At 38.2% G+C, this 22,656-nt stretch overlaps 2 protein-coding genes across 11 annotated transcripts; both read left to right on the top strand.

Annotated features, from left to right (window-relative positions):
- The first annotated feature begins 6,390 nt into the window (after positions 1-6,390).
- Positions 6,391-10,689, top strand: pex13 (peroxisomal biogenesis factor 13). The gene is made up of 4 exons (XM_086093145.1): positions 6,391-6,536; positions 7,424-8,121; positions 8,190-8,312; positions 10,201-10,689. The coding sequence occupies exons 1-4, from the start codon at positions 6,463-6,465 to the stop codon at positions 10,500-10,502; spliced, it is 1,197 nt and encodes a 398-aa protein (XP_085949271.1). The 5' UTR covers positions 6,391-6,462; the 3' UTR covers positions 10,503-10,689.
- Positions 10,690-11,464: 775 nt separating this feature from the next.
- sanbr (SANT and BTB domain regulator of CSR) lies at positions 11,465-22,599 on the top strand. 10 transcript variants are annotated; one of them, XM_086092707.1, is made up of 21 exons: positions 11,465-11,589; positions 12,024-12,175; positions 12,265-12,424; positions 12,582-12,678; positions 12,758-12,984; positions 13,120-13,178; positions 14,823-14,983; positions 15,126-15,212; positions 16,423-16,533; positions 16,601-16,724; positions 16,796-16,948; positions 17,443-17,585; positions 17,723-17,798; positions 17,888-17,920; positions 18,566-18,665; positions 20,863-20,948; positions 21,081-21,109; positions 21,539-21,612; positions 21,684-21,772; positions 21,855-21,945; positions 22,021-22,599. In XM_086092707.1, exons 1-21 carry the CDS (start codon positions 11,562-11,564, stop codon positions 22,071-22,073), a joined length of 2,133 nt encoding a protein of 710 aa, XP_085948833.1. In that variant the 5' UTR covers positions 11,465-11,561; the 3' UTR covers positions 22,074-22,599. The 10 variants fall into 10 exon arrangements, with proteins under 10 accessions (XP_085948833.1, XP_085948842.1, XP_085948834.1 ...); XM_086092716.1 differs by having other exon boundaries at positions 21,851-21,933; XM_086092708.1 differs by having other exon boundaries at positions 12,265-12,430; positions 21,855-21,933.
- Positions 22,600-22,656: the final 57 nt, after the last annotated feature.

Genomic DNA, 22,656 nt, shown 5'->3' with positions numbered 1-22,656 from the left:
GTTCTAGGATGGTCTTTTTCCTTTTTTTTCTTTTTCTTTTTTTTTTTGTCCACAGAATGCTTCCACGGTATCAGAGGGTTCAGTCAGGACAACAGTACAAAATAATTTCCAAGACATTAAATATAATAAAAGCATCCAAGCCTTTTTTTTCAAATGTCTCCCTCACACATCACATGTGTGCGAAAATGTTTTTCTGGTCTAATGAAGCCAATATTGAACAAAAATGTTGGCCATAATTTTAAAGGGTGTCTTCGGTACCAAAACTGGAACTAAGGCCTTATTCGAGGTGGAGGAAGGGAATTATGAACATTTTTAAATACTAAACACTCTAAGCCAAAATAATAATAATAATACAGTGGTACTGTAAATAGAGACAGTTGTTTGTTTTACCCAGGGTTGGGTTATCTTGACCCAGCAGCTATAGACACCATTTTGGATGGGTTGTGTGTGTGTACTAAAGTCAAAGTAAATTGTTGGTGATGGCTAAATAGCTCATTGGGTAACACCAATCACTTCAAACAAAACGACAAAGGTTCAAATACCGCTCAGGGTGGTCAGTCCACATGTTAAATGGGTGATTTGTGTCAGGAAGGACATCGGCTGTCAAAACTGTGCCAAGCATGTCATGTAAGTGATTTGGTTATTATTATTATTTTTTAACCACAGCTATATTAACCTCAGAATTTTGAGACAGACATGCTAACCACATGCTAGCCTCCATGCTAGGACAAATTCATTAGACTTGTATTTGCAATACAGGATTAGCTTTACAGTGTCATTGAGAAATGTACAATTACCATTTCTAGTAGATAGTATGTATTGTTTTGTTTACAACATATCCGCTGCTGATAAAAAATAAAAAAAACGTTTGAATGTTATGTATCAAGATGACGATATGCTGTGTTTGTTTGCTATAATTAGATTACTGCACAAAGAAGTGCCATTCATTTGATTATCCAACAGTAATTTGTGAGCAGGAGTTTATCTTGTATTGTCCGCTTGGCCTATTTTACGTTATACAACAAGTTTGTTGTTATTTTTGTTGTTGTTTCTCCAATTACGTAAATGTGTCAACACACTGTAATGCTAAAATTGATCTCCACAACTATGAACAGACTTTGATTCTCCGAATCACGCACATATGCACGTGCTCATGTTCATGACTTTGGATGCCACTGTCAAGAAAGTCTTGCGCGTTGCTGCACATTGTTTGGCATCTCATCGTTATGAACATCATCATTTTTGGGAAGCACACGCTGGACCAGTTGGGCAGGCCGCGCCTCACCTGGCTTTGGGCTGCTCACCTTTTTCCTTTCCTGGAGCCTGTCAGCCTCCCCCTCAAAATGGCAATCTGACAATGTCATGCACTGTACGACACGGAGGTGATCGAGTCTAATTATACAGTACAGGGCAGCTATGTGATTTATTTATTTTTTTCTAAACAGGTAACAAAATATTTGAGTACTTTATAGGTACATGTCTCATTGGGTTTCTAGGGTGGCCAAGTAAGAAAATTTGAAACTAATTTGACAAATATTTCAAACGCAAACTCAAAAAAAAAAGATTTCTTAAGTGTCCATTCAATGTCGAACGTCTTGCAATAGTCTAACACGTTGTTTTTAATTACTTGCAATTGACCTATATTTGTTTTGGGAATTACTCATTTTGGTATTGGATTTTAGTTTTACATGCTGAAGTATTTTTGTACTGCGCATGTCATGAGTGCAAAGAGAGAGAGAGAGAGAGAGAGAGAGAGAGAGAGAGAGAGAGAGAGAGAGAGAGAGAGAGAGAGAGAGAGAGAGAGAGAGAGAGAGAGAGAGAGGTGTAGCCGAGCGAGCCTCGTTCGAGAAGAGAGTTCAATAAAAATAGAGACGAGCTTAAAATCCTGTCCTGCCGTGTCAGGTTAATTTAGCAGGAAAGACGCCAGAAAACATCAACAACTTGAAACTATTTGTAACCCGCCCTTTTACCCAGCCTCCGGAAACAACAACAATAACAACAACAACAACAACAACGACATCTTAAGGGTTACAATAGTAAAAGGATGCATGTGACATGTCCTTAAAGTTTTGCCCTTTTGATGGAAAACTATTTTGTCGTGAGAGTTTGTCATCGTTGGTACAAGTGATTCAAATGTTTCTAACGTGTCTTTATGTACAACAAATCCAATGATATACATATGACAACTATTTTCATTGTAAGGCATTGTAATTTGTGAAGCCTTTATGCAACATCTCAACAAGTTCGAGCAAAAATGGAAATTACATTCTGCTATGATTTAATTATTTGTCATCTAACTTATGTCACCTTTTGCATCACCACCCTCACTTAGATAACAAGCTCACTGACAAACTTTCTGCAGCACATTTTAATTATAGCAATTATAGTTTAAGAGGTAGAATATTCCTTCCATAACACAGAGAATGGAAAATCCCACCAACACTGTGAGACAATTTGACAGTATAGTATAATATTCGACAATAGTCAGGAAGCAGGCTAGCATCCCTCCAACAACTAGCCTTTTTATTTGTCCAAATCTGGATTCCCCAGTTCCAAAGCAATTCATTTTGTGTTCAATTTTTCAATTCTTCGGTTTATTGTTGCCAATTTTATTGTCTGGTCATTAATGTTTTACTTTTCATCTGGTTGGGGATATTCTTGGGGCTTTCTACTTGACACGGTAACAAAGACACAAACAAACAAAAAGTGCTCATTAACTCATGACGCGCATGACTTCACTAGATAACTCACGATTAATCACAAATTTCATATCTGTTCTAAATGTACAATTAAAAAAAAATCTAGGTTTTATACAATTGTTAACAAAAGTGGGAAAAAAATTCAACTAATAGAAATTGTCAAAATGAATTTTTGACGTTTATAGCCGTCAATGGCAGTGAATGAGTTAACCTTGCCTGTCCAATTAAATTGAGTACCTGTAAATAGAAACAGAATGTCCTATTCTCATACACAGAAAAAGGCCAAATTGTTGGTACACTTTTGTTTTCTTTTTCAATTCAAACTAGGGAAATAGCATTTTCCCCTCAAAACTGCATGAAATTCATGGCAATTTTCGATGATCTTTTGTCCGTTTCTTCATAAAATACACATTTTGCATAGAACACACAATATAATAAATTGTAATGAATAAATCAAATGAAATGAAACTGGAAATGTCCCAATCAAAATATATGGTTGTACATTTTAATGGGCATCTCTGTCAAACATGTCTGCCTTTAGTTCTTGTTTGTAAAACGGCCACAAGAGTACCAATGATATCTTGCGTCGGTATCGGTACTCGCCTATCCCTGATAAAAATGCACAATGGTCACTAGAACAAGTGTAACTAACACAAAGTAATAATAAATAACAGTTTCCTGAAAATTAGCTAAAAAAAACAACAACCTGACAATGAAAGTAGCCTGAACTAAAATGACGGCAACCTTAACTTGATAGTTAAAAAAAAAAAAGGGCAAATTTTCTGCAATCTTTTGAGGCAATCACAAATGATTTCCGTAACAGTGGGTGAGATAAAAATAAAAAACAACATTTATCTGTCAGCAGTATTTTTTGACACACTGCTGGCAAGTATATCTGATCTGGCCATTCTTGTGTGTTTTGAGCCTGTCGTAGAACTCATGAGACTCAACCTTTGGTTTGCTTTACCGACAGTTTAACCATTCATCATTTCTGCAAGAAGTGAAACCAGTGTCGAGAGACACAAAACAACGTCGGAATGGGCAAGCACGTGCATGTAGACGTTTAGTGGTTATGCGTGCAGAGTGCTGACACGTGCGCCTATAGAAGTGATTGCAGAATCAAAGACAGTCATTGAAATACTGAAATATATATATATTTTTTAGGCAACAACTCGCTAAAGTAACGCACTAAATATAATAAGAGTCTTGATAGTGGATCGGATCACGTCGTAAAATGCAAGTCATCTTCACAAATCACTACAAAGGTCATGGGGCTGTTTGCATGACCGCCAAATAGCAGGTCCGCCATCAACCCCCGGCATCTTCCCACACACTTTGACATCACAAGCCAATGCTTTCTATTCCCTGGATAACGACAGCATCATCACACAAATGGCAGCCAAACGTTCACACGCCTACATTAATAACACCGCATAGGTGTTTTCTACAGTCCGCCCCACGGGAAAGCTGCTGTGACGGCTCTGCTCGCACGCCCGCCCCACAGCATTGACATCACTCCGCCTGTTTGGTTAAACCACAATACACACCTCTGCGCTCGCCGCTTGTGTTTAGGAGAAGCTCGCCGCGGCAGCCGCCTCCTCACACGCCTCAATCGGGCGTCGGTGTCACTTTGCTTTACTATTCACCGCATCATGGAATTTCACGATAATGTCACTATAATATATACTAGATATGGGGTGCAGAAATACTGACATTTGTTTTTGTTAAAAAAATTTATTTTTGTATGATTTTGTTTTTTACACGGTAGAACAATTATGCATATGAATTATCAACAGTTTCATACATTTTATGTACTGAGTGCATATTTCATCATTGTCAATGATAAAGGCTACTTTTCAATGCCCTGACATTGAGAATGAAATGACTGACTTTGTACTGTAATTGGACTATAGGCCTACTTGTTACTTACCAAATAGCAATATGCCGCATCTTAAACTTCTATTTTCTCGACCTGGGTATCTAATTCTAATTTCCTTCATCAATTCAATTTTGATTAGCAAGAGTTCAGTTTGATCCGATTTAGATTTTTTTTCAATTATTGATTAATTATGGAACATCAATTCTTTTGAAATATCAAGGATATGATAAAAACTCCACAAACCTTAAATTCCAAATTCAATTTTGCAGCGATAGTAACTGGTTAAATGATTTTGTTTATTAACGAAAGTAACACGTGTTATAATCAGTTAAGTGCTTACGCAAACATTGACATCAGCAAGGATGAGATGAAAATAGTTCATGATTCTAATTCAATAATTGCAAATATAAATGAAAATATTCCGAATTGTCTTAAAGTGCAATAAGTCAGGTCTTTCAGAAAATACTTTTAAATTCACGTGAATTGTAAATTTCAAGAAAACAATAAGACAAAAAAACAAACATTTGGCCTTTAAAATTCTTGTGAATTTATGGGGGAAAGAGATATTAAAACAATCCATTCATGGGTTTATGAATCGATATCAGGCTCAAAAATTAAAATAGATTTGATATCGATTCTTCTTCTTTTTTTTTAAACCCCACCCTAGTGAGATTATTGTTGGGATTAGATTTAAACCTCTTTTAAGGCATCCTCACTGTCACTTTGTATTTCATCTAATGAGACATATGTAGACCGAGCTGTGATACTCATATGTGACAACACGTGACGTCTTTAGGTTCCTAGTTCCTATCTATTGCACTGAAGAATAGCTACTGTGCAAGTCAAACTTGTACACTAAAGTCAATGAATAAATATTTTTGCAACCCAGAGTGGCTAAAACAGCAGAGATGAATGAAACAACTTCACTCATCATTACCTATATACTATTTATCCTGCTCGATTTGGATGCTCAATACTATTTATTTATTTTTTGGTTTGTTTGATTGTTTGTTTGTTTATTCAAGGAACGTAATGTGCTGACCACTGCAATCGGTGTGGCGGCACCCTAGCGCCCTCTAACGACCAGCAACTGAATTGGGTACTGGATGGTACTGTATCTGAATATCTGCATCATCAAATAATTTTAAAATAGTATTTTAATATATTAAAAAAAGAAGACTCCTAAAGATATGAGGCACTCTGTAAAAAAAAGACTGTAACTCCTATAAGCAAATTAAAGCTGTCAGCAATTACAACCACATGTTTATTTGTTTGTTTAATTTCAATGTAGTACAAAGTAAAAATTAGAGAAACTGTTGTTATTCAAATACTTAAGAAACTAATGTAAATTTCCAAAATTCAGACTTAATATAGATACAGTAATAAAAAAGTATAGTCAAGTCATTTAATCACATCTATTTGTTGTGTCCCCTGAATATTTCTGTCACAATAGCGCTCTCTGCTGGAAAAAATGTTGCAGTGCACTTCATCTTTCGGCATTATACATTTTGCACTGTAGCGCCCGGTGAAAAAGAACGACAGTTTGGTCACCATAATGCCGTAAACTGAAATTACAATACTATTTTTGAAGGGCCCATGTCAGTCATGGAGACACTACCTTACAATCTTCATAATTTTCTCTTCCAACTAAACCACAAATAACTAATTACTAGTACTGTACAGCGTGTGGCAATGAGACTTCAAATACGGCGCACTGTAAATAAAATACTTTCTAATACATCCTCTCTAAACCTTACACTGGCCGAAAGGCTAAAATATAAAATTTACGAGGAGAACCGAAAGGCATCACGAGAGGCGTTCAGGAGCATTGGGTCGAAAACGGTTGTGGATATTCGACACTGTCCGGAGGGTCATTTTTGTGCAATGGACTCGCAACCGCCACCAAAGCCGTGGGAACGGCGGATTCCCGGGACCATTGGTACACCTATAAATTACAGGTAAACCAATGCGGAAATTTGCTTTCGCAATATCGGGCTGGTTAGCAACATATGCTAACTGTCTATGCTAAAATCAGAGTTCGATAGACTGTACGTAAAAAGTTCGGCGTACGTGAACCCGTGGTTTTAATAAAGAAGTATTATACATCTCATCTACAGTGTAACGCCTTGTCACCACCTGGAGAAGTTGCAAGAAAACGTTGTCGTATTGTTTTGCTAACTCGGTAGCCTGGCCTAACACGGTGGCCTTCCAATGTGTTTGTGAACTGTAAGACTCTCTGTGGTTTATCTCATCATTTGTCATCAATATTCAACAACGCGATGCCATAGTCTAATGAGTTGGTGGTCTAACTACTATTTTCCACTTTTCGTACAAATACTTAAGTGTTAGCACACGAATAGTAACCTATGCAGAAATGGCAAAAGTCCACACAATCAAAAAAGACTTGTAAAGTAGCATTTTTTGCAATCTTAGTGAATAAAAGTAAAAAAAAATCATAATCTGAAATGTTAAGTGCAAAAGGTAAAAAATATTTGATAACTTGGCTCAATTTAAAAAAACAAACAACAACAACACTGTACATATTCTTTTAGTAACTTGCATAACTTGTGCTGATCGGGAAAAAAATATCACTGGACATGCTATCAAAACAACGTGTTATTATGATGCATTGTGAACTGATGGTAGGGAAAAAGCTCAATTATCAAATGAAAACAGCTAAAAAATATCAAAAAGTATATCGTTTGGCAGATTACTTGAAGTCAACTAAGGAGTAGAAAGTACAGCTAATTAGTTGGGCATACAAGTAAAAGGTGTTTAGATAAAATACAGTAAATAAAGTAACTGTAAAATTTACTTAAGTGCATCTGTTGTTATCACCGAACAGGTCTACAGACTTTGGACCTCATGCAGGCCCCTCTATTGGACCTCCCGTCATGACCAGAGTTGCACCTCCTCTGCCCCCACGTCCCGTGCAGCAGTCCTACCGTCCATCTTACAGCTCCTTCACCCCCTCTTACAGCCCCTACGGGAGCTCCATCTACGGCGGCTACAGCCCTTACAGCCCTTACAGCGGTGGCTACGGCCTCGGAGGTTACAGTCGCTTCTCCCAGGCTGAGGGTGCGGTTCCCAGTCGCTTCGTGCAACAGGCGGAGGAAAGCAGCCGCGGTGCTTTCCAGTCCATCGAAAGCATCGTCCAGGCCTTCTCCTCTGTTAGCACGATGCTGGACGCCACCTTTTCGGCCGTCTATAACAGCTTTCGTGCTGTGCTGGACGTGGCCAACCACCTGACGCGGTTGCGTGCGCATCTTACCAAGGTTTTGTCAGCATTTGCGTTGGTGCGCACTTTGAGATACCTCTACCGACGCTTGCAGAGATTGCTGGGTCGGGGTTCCGCCTCGGAAGTGGAGGATTTATGGGCAGACAGCGCAAGCGATGCACTGGCTGTACCCAGAGGCTCCGGAGCCGGAATGGACGATCAGACGGTGAAGTCGTGGCCAATTTTTCTGTTTTTTGCTGTGGTCCTGGGCGGACCGTACCTCATTTGGAAACTGCTGAGCTCTGCCACCGGCTCTGAAGATAGAGGTACGATTTTTCTTACGTCGAAGATTTTATGTATGATTTATAATGGGTGTGATTGTGTTGTCTGGCAGCCACTAACTGGGCCAGTGGAGAGGACGACCATGTTGTGGCGAGAGCAGAGTACGACTTTGCAGCTTCATCCGAGGAGGAGATTTCTTTCCGGACTGGCGACATGCTCAACCTCGCACCCAAAGGTGAGGAGAGGGAAGCCTGACGGTGTTTCTTCTTAACGAGTTAACTTTCTTTGGTGTTTTCAGTTTGGGAAGATCACATTTGAATGGAGTGCTTGAAACAAACATTTGTGCTTTTTAGATTGATTTATTTGAGATTTTCTAGAATAGGTAAGTATTTGTTCAGCACTTCATTTCAGAATGCTGGTCCACCACGTTTTGATTTCTAAATTATTTTCCTCTAACAAAACCCAGCATCAAACCGTTGCCATCACAAAAGCGTCATCCCGTTACTTTTTTTAAAGCGCCGACATCATGTAAATAGGCAGGCTTAACTTAAATGTAGCAATGAAGGCGGAGTGTCCAGTAAACAGAATTGACGTTGCAGATCTGCCTCACTTCTAACAAGTGTAAACAGAAGTGAACTAAAACAAGGTATGAACGATTTTTAAAAAATCAACTATTTGCATTTTTTACCTAAATATTGCAATTGAATATGCATTTATTTTGAATTTTAGTGCTGACATATTTTGTTTCCATACAGACATATTACTACATAAGTGCTCATGTTCAGCCCATTCAACTGTCCCTTTAAACACTGAACCTATCTACACTTATATATTGTATATATTTAGAAAAAAAAATAAAGCCTACTGAATGACTTAAAGCAGTTTTTTTTCCAAAGTTGCAGCCTTTGTGATTTAAAAACTTTATTCTACCACATTGCAGTATCGATTTGAATTCAATTAATTGTTAAGCCCTGCTTAATAATAAAAGGTATAAACAACAAAACACTCTACCATAACTTTAATGCAACTTTAAGGGATGCTCCCCAAACATGTAGTTTAATTAGGGAAATTAATTTGGTAGAGAATTGAGTTACGAGCTTGGTCACTGGACCAAATAAACTCCTAAGTCGAGGTAGCACTGTATTTGTGTGTGGCGGTTCTTTGAGGCTGACGCAGTGCTGTTGATATTTTCTTTTCTTTTTTCCCCGAAGAAAGCGGCCCACGAGTTAGAGCAGGGGTCTGCAATCTGCAGCTCTGGAGCCACATGTGACTCTTTATTCCCTCTCCTGTGGCTGCCTGTGGATCTCTAGAAGAAGAAAAAAAGCATTTCATTTTTTTAAAAACATTTTTATTTTTTAGATGAAATATTATTCGAATTAATTGATTACATTAAAAAAAACTAATATTCGAAAATAGTCAACATTTTTCAGTTGTCAGAAAAAGAGAGACTAGAGGAAAAAGTTTTTAAAAATACCTGAAAATGTCCAAAAAGTAACCGCAAAATGTCCAAAAAGGAACAGAATGAGCTGAAAATTACCATAAAATATCCATGGAAAAAATTGGCAAGAAATAATGTCCAAAAAAAGGAAGAAGAGAGGCAGAAAATTATTATATGTACACGAAAAAAGGAGGAAACAAATGTCCCAAAAATTTCTTAAAAAACAGGAAGAAGAGAGGCTGAAAGTGACCATATGTCCATAAAATTGCCAAAAATGACAGACATTTAACAGAAAGGCAGCAAAGTCTACAAATGTGTAAAAAAATTACAAACAATAAATATTATAATATATTTATCCACAATATTGACAGTAACTGAACCAATCAATGGAGATGCCCAACCCATTCCTTTAGAGGGGGCGGCTCATTGGTCCAATTTGAGTTGAGACGGTGGAGTGAGCAAATCAGGATTGGACGTAAGCTGCTCTGTGTCACTCCAACTGGTGTTTCAGCACAGCACTTATTAAGCAGATTTTGAAACAATCAAAGTCTTACATTGAAAAAAAAAAAAAAAGTAAACATTTTTTTCTAAAAATTTATAAACTATATCTTAATCGTGCGATTATTATTATTTTGTGTCAGCTCCCACTACCGCATTTTGACACTTTTTCTCCTGTCATATTCAGAGCAACAGCCCCGCGTGCGCGGCTGGCTGCTGGCCAGCTTGGACGGTCAGACGACAGGCCTCGCCCCCGCCAATTACGTCAAGGTACTCGGCAAGCGGAGAGGCCACAAGCAGGCTGAGATGGAGAGTCTGGCTCAGGTGCAGCAAGGGGACTCCCGGACTGCGCTTGCTAAAAATGTGAATCCTCCCTCTGAGGAGTTGTTGGAGTCTGCGTACAAAGAAACACCAACTTCCACCAGTGCAGGACTTTCAAATTCCAGTTCCAACACAGTGGTTAACATGCCAGAGAAAACTGACCTGTGAATCTTCTGCTAGTTTGAATTTAACTTTATGCAAGTTTGTTCATTTATGACTCACGTTCACTGTTCAACTATAAATGTTGATTGGTTAACAGTAAAAGTAGTTGGTGGAAATGTTTCATGAATGGCCATTACACACATGTTCTTTGTTTCAAAACAGTGTTCAAATTTATTAAATTATATTTAAATAATTTACATATAAAATTGTTTGTGTTTGTTTGGTGTGTTTTCATAATGAGAAGCAACTGGGTTTGGCCGCTTCCCGAAATACAAAATAGTAGTGTAAATACATGATAAAATTATTTTGTCAAATAATTGAAAACATTATTTTGTCAAATAAATCCTTTGAAAAATCCCTGTTATGCTGTTTTGCATACTTAAAAAAAAAAGTTGTTTAATTTGTTGTTCATATCAGTAAAACCTAATGGTTTGAGTGAAAGTGAACTTAAACGTACTTTCTTCTTCTTCTAATAAACACATTAGCTTGAGGGAATTGGCTAGCCGTCGTCTCCTAGCAACAGGACGCTAGGTTTCCAGTTTAGGTTTAACTGGAGCGAATAAATCACCTAGCGCGCATAACATTTGCATGATTTATGACGTAACTTGGGTCTCAGATTGACGACTTTCTCTGCGCAAATTAGGTAATTATGTTTTTTAATTTGTGTACGTATGTTACCCGAAGCGAATGACCGAACTACTGAAGTGAGATGTGCTGGAGCGTTTAGGGTACAACTTATTTGACACTACCTAATCGTTGTTACTTTGCGTCCAGTATTGCCTAGATTGATAACAACATAAAACCTTTTGGATAGGTTTTAACTTTAACTAAACATATGCATGCAGGTTAATCGCAAAAGCCGCGTATAAAACCATACAATGACCCCCGCGTCTCCAATGCCGCTAAAAAAAGGCGAAATTTCGAGGATTCCTTGAAGGCACCACATTGTGTCCGACAAAGTTAGCTAGCATTAGCAATGCCGTTAGCCGCCGACAGGACGTCTCAGCATCAGCATCACCGGTTCTCAATGACAAAACACATGTCGATCTAGTTTTGTATACAAGGATGCAAAAAAATATCTCTTTGACAGCAGGTAAGTATGTAACTGTTGTTTCACGCGTCTGGTATTTTCTGTCTTTATTCATTTAGTGAAGAGGATGGTGATTTTGTTAGGGCATCTTACAGAACAGTAGACGGGCTCGGCCTATGTTAGCATCATCTCGCCAACATCAGTGTAACGATATAAACATTACAAGCATGTCTAAAGATCCTTGTTATGAAATGCTATCATTGTCGCAGAAAACAACAACAATGGAACACCTAGAATGTGATGACAAGTTATTCTTAGCTGTTATACATAATAATATGAACTTTTAAATAATGGTACTTGTCTGCATTAGTAGCAGGGGGAACCATCCAATCCTAACCTAATAAGATTGTTTTTCTCTAGTGTTTATTATCTTAGTAAAAATCCTTAATTTTCACATTTTGAAAATAGCAACAATGTTGATCTTGTTTTCTTTTTAGAAATGAGTCGCTGCTCCTTGGACAACAACAACTTTCCCTATGACAACAATGTCCTGGTTCTGGACATGGTGCTTGGGTCCCTCTGGGGGCTGTCCCAACCAATAGACTGGGATAGCGTGGCAAAGCTTGTTCCAAGCTTCACTCCCAAAGAGGTACATTATATGAACAGCCCATCTGCCCCGTGATTGCCTGTCACCAGCCATCTGGTTTGTAACATAGAACTACTTACTGGATGTTACAGTGTGCACTTCGCTTCGAGGAGCTGAAAAGTTCTGGAGGTCTTCCTCACGTGGATGACCAGTGTAATGCGGTCACAACAGGAGTGCCCTCGTATGGCGCATCAATCGTACTGGACACTGGTCAAGCAACGGGGACAGGAAGTAATCACAATGCCTGTAGAGGTACAGGTAATTTAGTTGCTTTAATGCCTTCCACTTCTGGACTTCTTTACTTTGTTTAGTTCAGTTTGTGTCTTCAAAATATCACTTCACAATACATACCATGCATTAAAAAACGCAATTGGCTCCAAAGTCTTCTTTGTCATTTGTGTCCACGCAGGCCGCAAATCAACACTCTCAGGAAGTGTTTGCACTTTAGAGAAGAAAGACAAACGAGCCTTGAGCGAGGATGCCGACAAACCTCAAAAGCTAAGAGAGTAAGTTCGCATCGATTCGTCCGTGTCTTATGGCGACATATAATGTCACATCAAATGATGCAAAATTGTCCCCACACAGTCCCAACATGGTGATCCACGTGTGTGACGAGACCAAGAACCTGAAGCAAGATTTCACATGCCCCAGAGATCTTCTGGTCAAAGAGATGCGCTACTTTGCCGAGTACTTATCCGTGGATTTGCAGAGATGGGAAGAAGTGGACATCTCGGTTCACTGCGACGTCCAAATCTTCGACTGGCTCATGAACTACGTCAGGAGGAACTCATCCAAGGACAAACCTCGACTCGGTAAAATCCACTTAGGGGGGTATCTAAGCCGTCACTTGTGAACTGGCTTGACTTTTTTGTTGTTGTTTTGCTGGATCACTGGCTGTGTGTGTGTCGTGTGCTGTTGGTTGGTCATATGGTGTTTGTCGGTTACAGAGCCCAGCAATGTCATCTCAATCCTGATCTCCTCCGAGTTCTTGAAGATGGACACGTTAGTAAGTGTGGTGATGTGCAACGCTGGATTGTTGGTGTTGATTTGAGGGTGACTTGTTTTTCTCATGCCAGTACTCCATTGCGCAAAGTAACAAAGTAGTTAGCATAGCAAAGGTCCGCATGGATTAGCATATACACCTCTTCCCATTGCCAATGCCATGTTGTTCTTATTTAAACTCCAAACCAATTGAGGCAGAATCGACTGCTTTAATACACAATTATGCAAAAAGTCCTACACCATCATCAACCGAATTCTAAATGATCAGCGAATTGATTTTTAAACACATCCCTATTCCAATTCTGTTCAGGTTTTTGCATTTAACGAATATATAAGGGAATAATTGTTCTGAGAAAACAAGAGGTCCTTCTGTTGCTTGGATGTAAACAGTGTGCAGTGTAGATACAATTAGGCTAGACCAGGGGTCAGCAACCTTTCCTGTCAAAAGAGCCACGTGAGGCCAAATAAATAACCACAAATCTGTCTGGAGCCGCGAAAACTTTTGAACATTGTTATGAATGAAACAGTGTGTTATTGTACGTCTAATGTACTGAGGACCCAAGAGCTCATTAGAGCGGCATCATAACAGAAAAATATGCAGCAATAATTACTTCCATTTTTTAATTATTATAATTTTTGGGGAAAATTTTTCATACTTCATTTTTCATGCATTTTTATTACATTTCTGACAATTTTATGGACACATTATGGTAATTTTCCTTTTGAACTCATTTGCTCCCAAAATATGTTCTATTTTAAATGTTTTAAGTGTCACAAAGACGTATTTATACGTTTTTATGTTTTTTTATGCTAAACTATAGCATATAGAAAGGCTTTGATGCAGCCTCTTAACTGCAAAGAACGGTTGACGAAATGGTAGTTATTACACAAACGGCCAACAGATGGCAGCAGAGCAAAAATAGATGAACCAGGGTCATGTTGAAAAAAAAACCCAATTACTCACAATTCTAAATAGATATGTGGATAATGATGAAACTTAGCTATATTCTAATGCTAATTGCTTCAAAACGGAAACAGATAGAATTATACCTTTTTTTTTCCTGATGAAAAAAGAGACTCTAATCCATGTTTTATAGCAATAGAACACAATATTCTGTGGGCCTTGCAAAATCAGTCAAAATCCAGTAAAACAGCCGGGAGCGAAGGGGATTGCTTCTGTGAAAATGGCTGGGCGTGAATGAGTTAAGACATTTTTGGACATTTTTTTCTGCTTTTTATTATTATGTTTATGGCCATTTCTGGCTTTTCCTCTTCCTTTTACAGTCACTTTTTGGACATTTTTAGGTATTTTTAAAAACTTTTTCCTCTACCCTTTGTCTCTTTCTCTTTTTTTACTTAAAAATGTTGACTCTATTTTCTAAATATTTTATTATTCATTTAATCATTCATAAATTTAAAGAATATTTAATGTAAAAAAAAAACCATTTTATTTCTTCAGAGCCGCAGGTTGCAGACCCTTGGGCTAGACATCGGACACATTTTTAGCTAATGTGAATTTGTCATTAACAGCCATCATACCCTTCCAACTTCACTTAACTGACTACAATGAGAAAATTTGCTCATGAAGTGCAAATAATGTAAGGACCAACTTCCCTAACTTCCCCGCGATCGCTCTACCTGCGCACAGGTGGAAGAATGCGTCCAGTATTGTCACAAACACATGAGCGCCATCGTGGCCACGCCCTGCAACATGAACTGCATCAACAGTAACTTGGTGTGGCGGATCGCCGAGCTCTTTAACCACAATGAGGCGGGCGATATCAGGGACAAAAAAGATAAGTTTAAGAGGTAAGTGCAATCGGGGAGCACGAGGTCAAAGAGATATTGTACACATTATGGATCGATCGCCTGCTAATTACTCGGAATGTGGCAGACACATCACGCTGAAGTGATTAACGCCTTTCTCGTATTCTCCCCTCACTTTACAAAGCAAATTGTTCCAAAAGAAGATTGAGCTTCTCTTCGACCCGAACCACAAGAACCGAGATTCCCCAAGAAACGCCTCAACTCTCTACAGGTCAAGATAGAAACTTTCTCATTTTCACGCGCAACATATTATTTTTTTATATTTTAGTTTTATAAATAGGGTGCTTAACAAATGTATTAGCTCACCTATTATTGAGTGGCCAACATCATGAAGTGCTTTTAGATTTCTCATTTTAAACATATCATTTCAATCTGAATTCACCAATAAGTTTCAGATGGCTCACTGGGCTTCCTTGAAGTGTGAAATTTTTGAAGCGCAACACTATAAACTAGGGATGGGCAAGTAATCAGCCTTATTTCAAGTTATCAGTACAGTGACAGTAGCCAATACAATCAAGAATTTAAAAAAAATGCCATTAATTTTAAGCAATTTTAAGGGAAAATGCTATGTTAGGGTTTATAGGTCTTTCTTTAAAATGAGCTGTCATTGTTGTTGTTTTTTATGTATCAAAAGTACTCATGGTATCGATGCTTGGTATCGGTATCAGTGATTACTCAAAAGTTAAGTACTTATGCTGGTATCAGTCTGGGGGAGGGGGGAGTAATATCAAGCATCCTTACTATTTTCCTTTTAGAAATGCAAATATAGAACTTCAAATTTACAGGAATAATTTTTTTCTTTTTCAAAATTGGTAGATAACAATAATTGTATTGTAGACATTTTAAAAATGTTTTTGACAGCTTTTACATACTATATATTAACATTTACATAAACATAGATGGGCATTTTATGTCTGACAAATGCCCATAAAATGAACAACCACGTATTTTAATTGCAACTTTTCCTGATAATTGGATTATTATTATTATTTTCATTTTATTTATTTAAATGTATTTTTATGTGTTTTCTATTTAAAAAAAAATATGTATGAATGTAAAAAAAAAGCTAATAGAAAATTGCAGTTAATTTTAGGCAAAATTACGTTTTTTTTTTTTAGTTACATTTATAAATAAAAAGTACGAGTGGTATCTGTACTTGGTATTGGTATATTGAGCACTCATACTGGTATCAATCTGGAGAGAAAAAAAGTGGCATTGAACATCCCAATATAAACATTCATTTTGTTAATTAATGCTGTTAAATTAGGGAAGGTGTGGCATTATCAATCAATTTATCAAACTTTATTCTTATACCATGTACAGTGGAAATGAACGAATGCCATAAAATCGCCAACTAAAACAAAAAATGTCAAATCATTACAAGTACAAAAATTGTGAACATTTTCCTTCTCCACATTCAGGTGTGGCCTGTGCCTGAAGATGCTGACTGAACCCACACAGAGGAAGATTTTGTGCGTGGCGGGCAAAATCAACATCGACTCTCGTGGAGAGATTGTCTACACGCACTCAAGGTATGACGGAATGCGTGACTCCACCTTGCCATGGACGCACCATCACGTGATCTTTGCGTGTGTGCAGACAGAAAAACTGGGATGCCAATGAATACATTAGCAGTCTGTACGAGGAGCTCAAATCGTGGGTTCTGGTCTACTGGAGAATCTGGGGGACCATCAACTGTCTTACTTGCTCTCGTTGCCAACAGGTTTGCAAATACAAGGAGAAGCAACATCATATGGGATTTTTTTTATTTTTAGTGTTTGTGTTTGTGTGTAGGAATTTGTGTGTGCAGAGCTTACCCGTTGCCGCTACCACCCAGAAAGCGTCATGTACCCCAGCACGGGGGTGGACAAAAACTGGAATGGGACGGGGGTCTACCCCTGCTGCAACCAGACGGTACTGCGCTTTGACCCCACCGGGATGCCCAAGGTACGTACACACACACACACACACACACAAACACACATATATATATATATATATATATATATATATAATAAAAACGAGATAAAAAAAAAGTATAAAAATAAATAAACAAATATATATATATATTTATTCATTTACACATTTATTTTTATTATATATATATATATGAGAGAAAAATAAAATAAAAAGAAATGTGTAAATATATTTTTTTTAAATATATATTTATTTATTTATTTACACATTTATTTTTATACTTATTTTTATTTATTTTTTATTCTCGTTTTTATTATATATACATATATATAAATAATTCAATTTATATACATTTTTTGCATTTAATTTTTAAATAACATTTTTTATATCCGATTTTATTTTTACTTGTACTTATTTATCTATTTATTTATTTTGGCAGTTTTAGTCCTCGGATACTCGGATGCCTTCATGTAATTTTCACTTCTTCATGTCATGAAAGCGCGTCGACAAATGTTTACATTCAGGGTTGCAGAATGCGAGACCACATCGTGAACGTGCCGAACGAGGAGGACTGCGATGAGGCCGCCTCGGCTCAGACCCGAGTCCTCAATGACCTCCTGCTGCACAGAGACGCCGTGTGCGTGTCGAACCCGCCGCCTGCCGATGGGTGAGCGCGGTCGGCTTACGTCAGTCCAACGGTGACATCTTTGTGGAGATGTTTTGCTAACCTGCTGAAATTGAGATTGCCTCCACCTTTAAAACTATTGTGCGCTGTGTTTACGTGTGTGTGTGTGTGTGCATCAGAGTTGAAGAACGCCCGACTGATATGGAAAAGGACTGTGATGTCCTTTTGGAGTCAGCGAGGGGAGATTTGAGCACCGTAAGTCGTTTTCTCTTTCTTTTTATGTTCTTCTCTTTTTCTCTTTTGTCCCCATATTTCTGACTCGTGCTACTTTCTCTTTGCACCAGTTTTCTCTTTTGAAAAACTGGACTCTGCAACTGGTAGGACTGCTTCCTTTTTATGTCTGTGAAGATTCTGCTAACCCAATTAACTGAAGATGAGATATTTTATTATGGACTAGTTTGATATTCTTATATTAGGATCAAACTTTACCTGCAAAACAAATGGGAAAATAACTCAACACAAGTTCTGTTCAAAGATATCAGTCAAGATGTGAACTCTTCTGTGAATCATTAACTCATTCACTGCCATTGACGGCTATAGACGTCAAAAATTCATTTGGACTTTTTCTATTAGTTTCACTTTTTTTATGAAAACCTAGAAAAAAATAATTATAACTAGTGAAGTCATGTGATTAATTAACATTAAAAAAATTTAACCGTGCGAGGCCCCTAATAAAAAAAAAGATTATTAAAAATTAGGGGCGTCAGACGATTATTATTTTTTTTATTGTAGTTAATCGCATGACTTCAATAATGAACTTGCGATTAATCATACATTTTATATCTGTTATAAATTTACAATTTAAAAAATCTAGGTTTTCATACTCTTGTTGACAAAAGCGGAAACAAATAAAACTAACTAGAAATAGTTCAAATGAATTTTTGACGTCTATAGTCGTCAATGGCAGTGAATGAGTTAAAATATGCAGGGGGAAAAATCATAATCTGAACGTGTCCCTCCAGAAGCAGCAGTCTCTCCTGTCAGAGGATGAGGAGTACACCACAGGGTCGGAGGTCACGGAGGATGAGGTGGGAGATGAAGAGGAGCTGTCCAAGAAGCAAGGTAACGTATCTGCCTCGTGACCTGCATGCTCCCATGCTAATTAATCACAAAACACAAAGTGCATTTGTTTCTCAGTACCACCTGGTATCGGTATCGGGACGATACACGGACTTATTTCATGGTATCGGTACTCCTGACGGGGGCCGATACCAGTATCAGGGTCCCTCCTGCGGCCGTTTTTTTTTCTTTACTTGACCTAACGTCCATTAACTCATTCACTCCCAGCTATTTTCACAGAAGCAATGCCCTTCACTCCCGGCTGTTTTACCGGATTTTCACGGATTTTGCAAGGCCCACAGAATATTGTGTTATATTGCTATAAAAACATGAAACCCGGTTCATTCTCTATGGTCTGCTGCCACCTCCTGGCCGTTTGTGTAATAACTACCATTTCTTCAACCGTTCTTTGCAGTTGAGAGGCTGCACCAAAGCCTTCTATATATAAAACTTATTTTATAAAAATGTATATGAATATGTCTTTGGGTTACGTAAAATATTTAAAATAGAACATATTTATATGTTTTTGGGAGCAAATTAGACTTTCTGGACACTGAATTGTTAGTTTCATTATATTTATTTGTTTGTTTATTTAAAATGATTTTATTGCATTGCTGCTATGTGGATAATAGTTATGCCAATATTTCTAAATTTTAAAATGTTTATGTTTTTGGGATGTCTGCATTCAGTTTCATCCCATAAACATAATTATTATTTTTTTTAATTAAGAAGAAGAAAAAAAAGGAAAAAAATGCCAAATGTTTTTCATGTAGCAGATATGTATTTCATTAAAAAATGGAAAAAAAGATCATATAAAATTGCTATTAATTTTATGCAATTTTAAGGAAAAATGCTATATCGGCATATCTTTAAAATGATCTGTCATTGTTTTTACTGTATCAAAAGTACTAGTGGTATCGGTTCTTGGTATCACTATCAGTGACTACTCAAGAGTTGAGTACTTGTACTGGTCTGAAAAAAAAAGTTGTGTCGAATATCCCTAAAATACTTTTACAATCGAGCAAACATGCAATCGTCTAATCGTCTGTAAATCAGTCACAGGAAGAAAAAAATATATTTTGTGCCCTCCAACTTTCCGCCGCGTCTATAAATAGCCTCAGTGTCTATAAAATTGTTGTCAATACAACTCTGCTCTATGACAATGAGAGCGCCACTGCCACCTACTGGTGTGGATGTGCAATTACACTTTGTTCTAGTATGCCCCACCCCCCTGAGTTCCCTGAGGTCTTACATGGCATCGCCCCCCCATTTCCCCCACTTACATTAACCGCGCACGTTTACCATGCTGTTGCCAGACCGCCTCGATTTTAAGGCCGCGTTTCCACGGCAACGCGCTAGCTGTAGGCAACCCTTAGCGGGAGCACGCTGACCCGACCGACTGATGACGGAGCAGAGCAACTGCCGTGCGAAGAAGACGCAGCCTGAAGTCAAAACGTGGCTGCCGGACGGACGTTGGACGTCCTGACTGCAGTCAATTCTCACTTTGTGTAAAGGTCACGACCTCTTCTTAAACATCCTTTTTTCGTGCGGGTAGTGATGGCGTGTTGGCAGGACACTTTCATTTAATTTTGTGAGCCTAGCAGTGACACACACACAGTAAATGGAGTGACGTGCACAGGAAATCCTATTTATAGAAGCTCACCTTAACTGTTAGATTCCTATCGTTTCTATTTAAAGCAGGTGCAAAGATAACTTTGAATGCCCCCTCTCCTTTTATTTATTTATTTATTTATTTATTTTTACTTGATATTGAATGTAGCACAGTGGTTTGTTTGTTGTTTTTTTAACCTTTACCACACAAAAGTGGAGATTCTTTGAAACTGGTCATTGTAAACAGGTATTTAAACTTCTGGGACAAAAGCTAACAAAAACAATAACATTTAGTCGCCTGAGATTTCCTACTACGTGCGCGGTCATTGAACGCATCGAGAGTCTTTTGCTTCTCCGCGATGAATACTTTTTTTTTCTTGTAACAAACTTGGTTTCTAAAACTGTAAACATAATAATAATACTAAAAACAATAAATAAATACAAAAAAAACATGCGTTGCATTGTAAATATGTTGGCACAACACCCGTTTCCATTCTTTTCAATCACTTCCTATTTCTTTCCTTGACCAGCAGATGACGTCAGATGCGCCTTCACGTGTCTCGTCATGTCCTTGTTTGTGTGTCCGCAGCTGCCAAGAGGGCCAAGAAGAACAACAGAGTTCTTAAAAAGCAAATGTCCTCGCCAAACCTCCAGCGAAAAGTCAAACCGGACAAAGTGAGTCAGAGTTTGGATACGCATTATGAACGTGACTATAACGCTTAAGTGTATTATTTACTCTAACAACAGTACCTGACACGTTTGACATTTCAAACTTGTGTTTGATTTGCAAATGTTTTCTTTCTACAGTCACAGTCCAGAGACAACTCTCCTTTCGTGTGAGTTCATCTGTGGAAACAAGCACTTATTATATTGTTATTGAATACATTTTCCTGTTTTAGTCCAAAAATATCTGATGAAACGCACATTATATCTTTGTTTCTGAATTTTATAGCCTTGTTGGTTTTCCTATGCACATTCACCGAAACGTTCTTTATTGAAAAATAAAACATGAGATTTTTTTCCATTCAAATTTAGTGTTGTTGGTATGAATGGTAGTTTGTCTATTATGTACCTGCTGACCAAACCTATCATCTAAAAGTCAGCTGTGATTGGATTTGAAAATAAATATACAATTGATCTGTATTAACTATTAAGTTCATATTTAGGGGTAAAACGGCACCATCTTACATCCTTGAACAGGCGCTTTAACACCACAATACTTGCATTCAATAACTGAGTGATCATTTGTTATCTGTGCACTTTAGAGTGAGCGTCCAGAAAAGCAAGTGGGACAGTTCTCGATCCATGCGGTACAACCAGGATGCTCAGAGAGAAGAAGGTAAACAGATTTTGTGGAGATTGCGTTCAAACACGTTGACATGACGACACACCTCATTCGGTTCCCGACAGACCAGCGCCGCATGGCCGAGATGATCGACTACCTCACCAAGATGCGCTTTGGGGACCAGGAGCAAAACAGATCCAAGGATACAAAAGAAGTGAGTGCGCAACGCATTGCAACATTTTTGAGTTAACCTGAATTTATTTGATGTGTGCGTCCGTGTGTATTGTCGCAGCCAGCGGGGGGAATCTACTCCAGACTGGAGGCGCAATTCAAGAGTGTCACTCAAAGCAGACACACCTTTGACAAGACACCAAGGTGGGCTAGATAGTAAGTAAACCCGTTTTGTTGAAAATTGGCACACAAAAAAAAAATCACATCTTTTGTTTCGGTGTCCCCTTGTAGACCTAAAATACGCTACGCTCAGATCCGGGCAAACGTCGAGAAGTGATGGCTGAGCACAGTAACCTTAATAACATGCTTCAGGCATGTCTGCTTGCTGGCCATTCATCGACCCACCACCACACTTCACTCCGAGCGGCCCCCTCTGCTAAACTCAGGTGACCGTGTCGGGTCTGCAGTTTGTTTGTGCAGCTGTGCTCAGTTCTTGAAAAAACAAGGAGCTCCCTGGACCCGGATCAGCTCGGAGGAAGCGCATGGCGCTCTTACTGCTTCTCAAGTGTTTCTGGAGGATTTATTTTTGGACTACAGACAAGTGGGTGCAGGGGGGGGAGGGGCTTTGAAAAGGACAACATGAGAGCGCATCATAGTAGCGCACTTTTGGCATGAGGAAAAGAGTTTTCGGTCAGCGAGCATGAAGCATGAGTGTGTGCGTGCCATCTTCATCATCACTTGCACTGCAGTCCTTGTATCATGGAAAGGAAATGTGTAGTATTTGTGATTTATCTCACTCTCAAGTTAGCAAATATTGAAATGTTCGCCATCTTATTAACTGCTTTGAGCAGAAATAAAACAGCAACAACACTGCTTTATCGATCTTTTTTTTTTTTTTTTGATTCTATGCAGCCATTTTTTGACGTG

The sequence above is a fragment of the Leptonotus elevatus genome, chromosome 13 (assembly GCF_054856555.1).
Source record: "Leptonotus elevatus isolate MCC_2025b chromosome 13, RoL_Lele_1.0, whole genome shotgun sequence".
Classification (NCBI taxonomy): Eukaryota; Metazoa; Chordata; class Actinopteri; order Syngnathiformes; family Syngnathidae; genus Leptonotus; species Leptonotus elevatus.
Note: the sequence above shows the minus strand (reverse complement) of the source record. Positions and strands in the feature narration are given on the sequence as shown.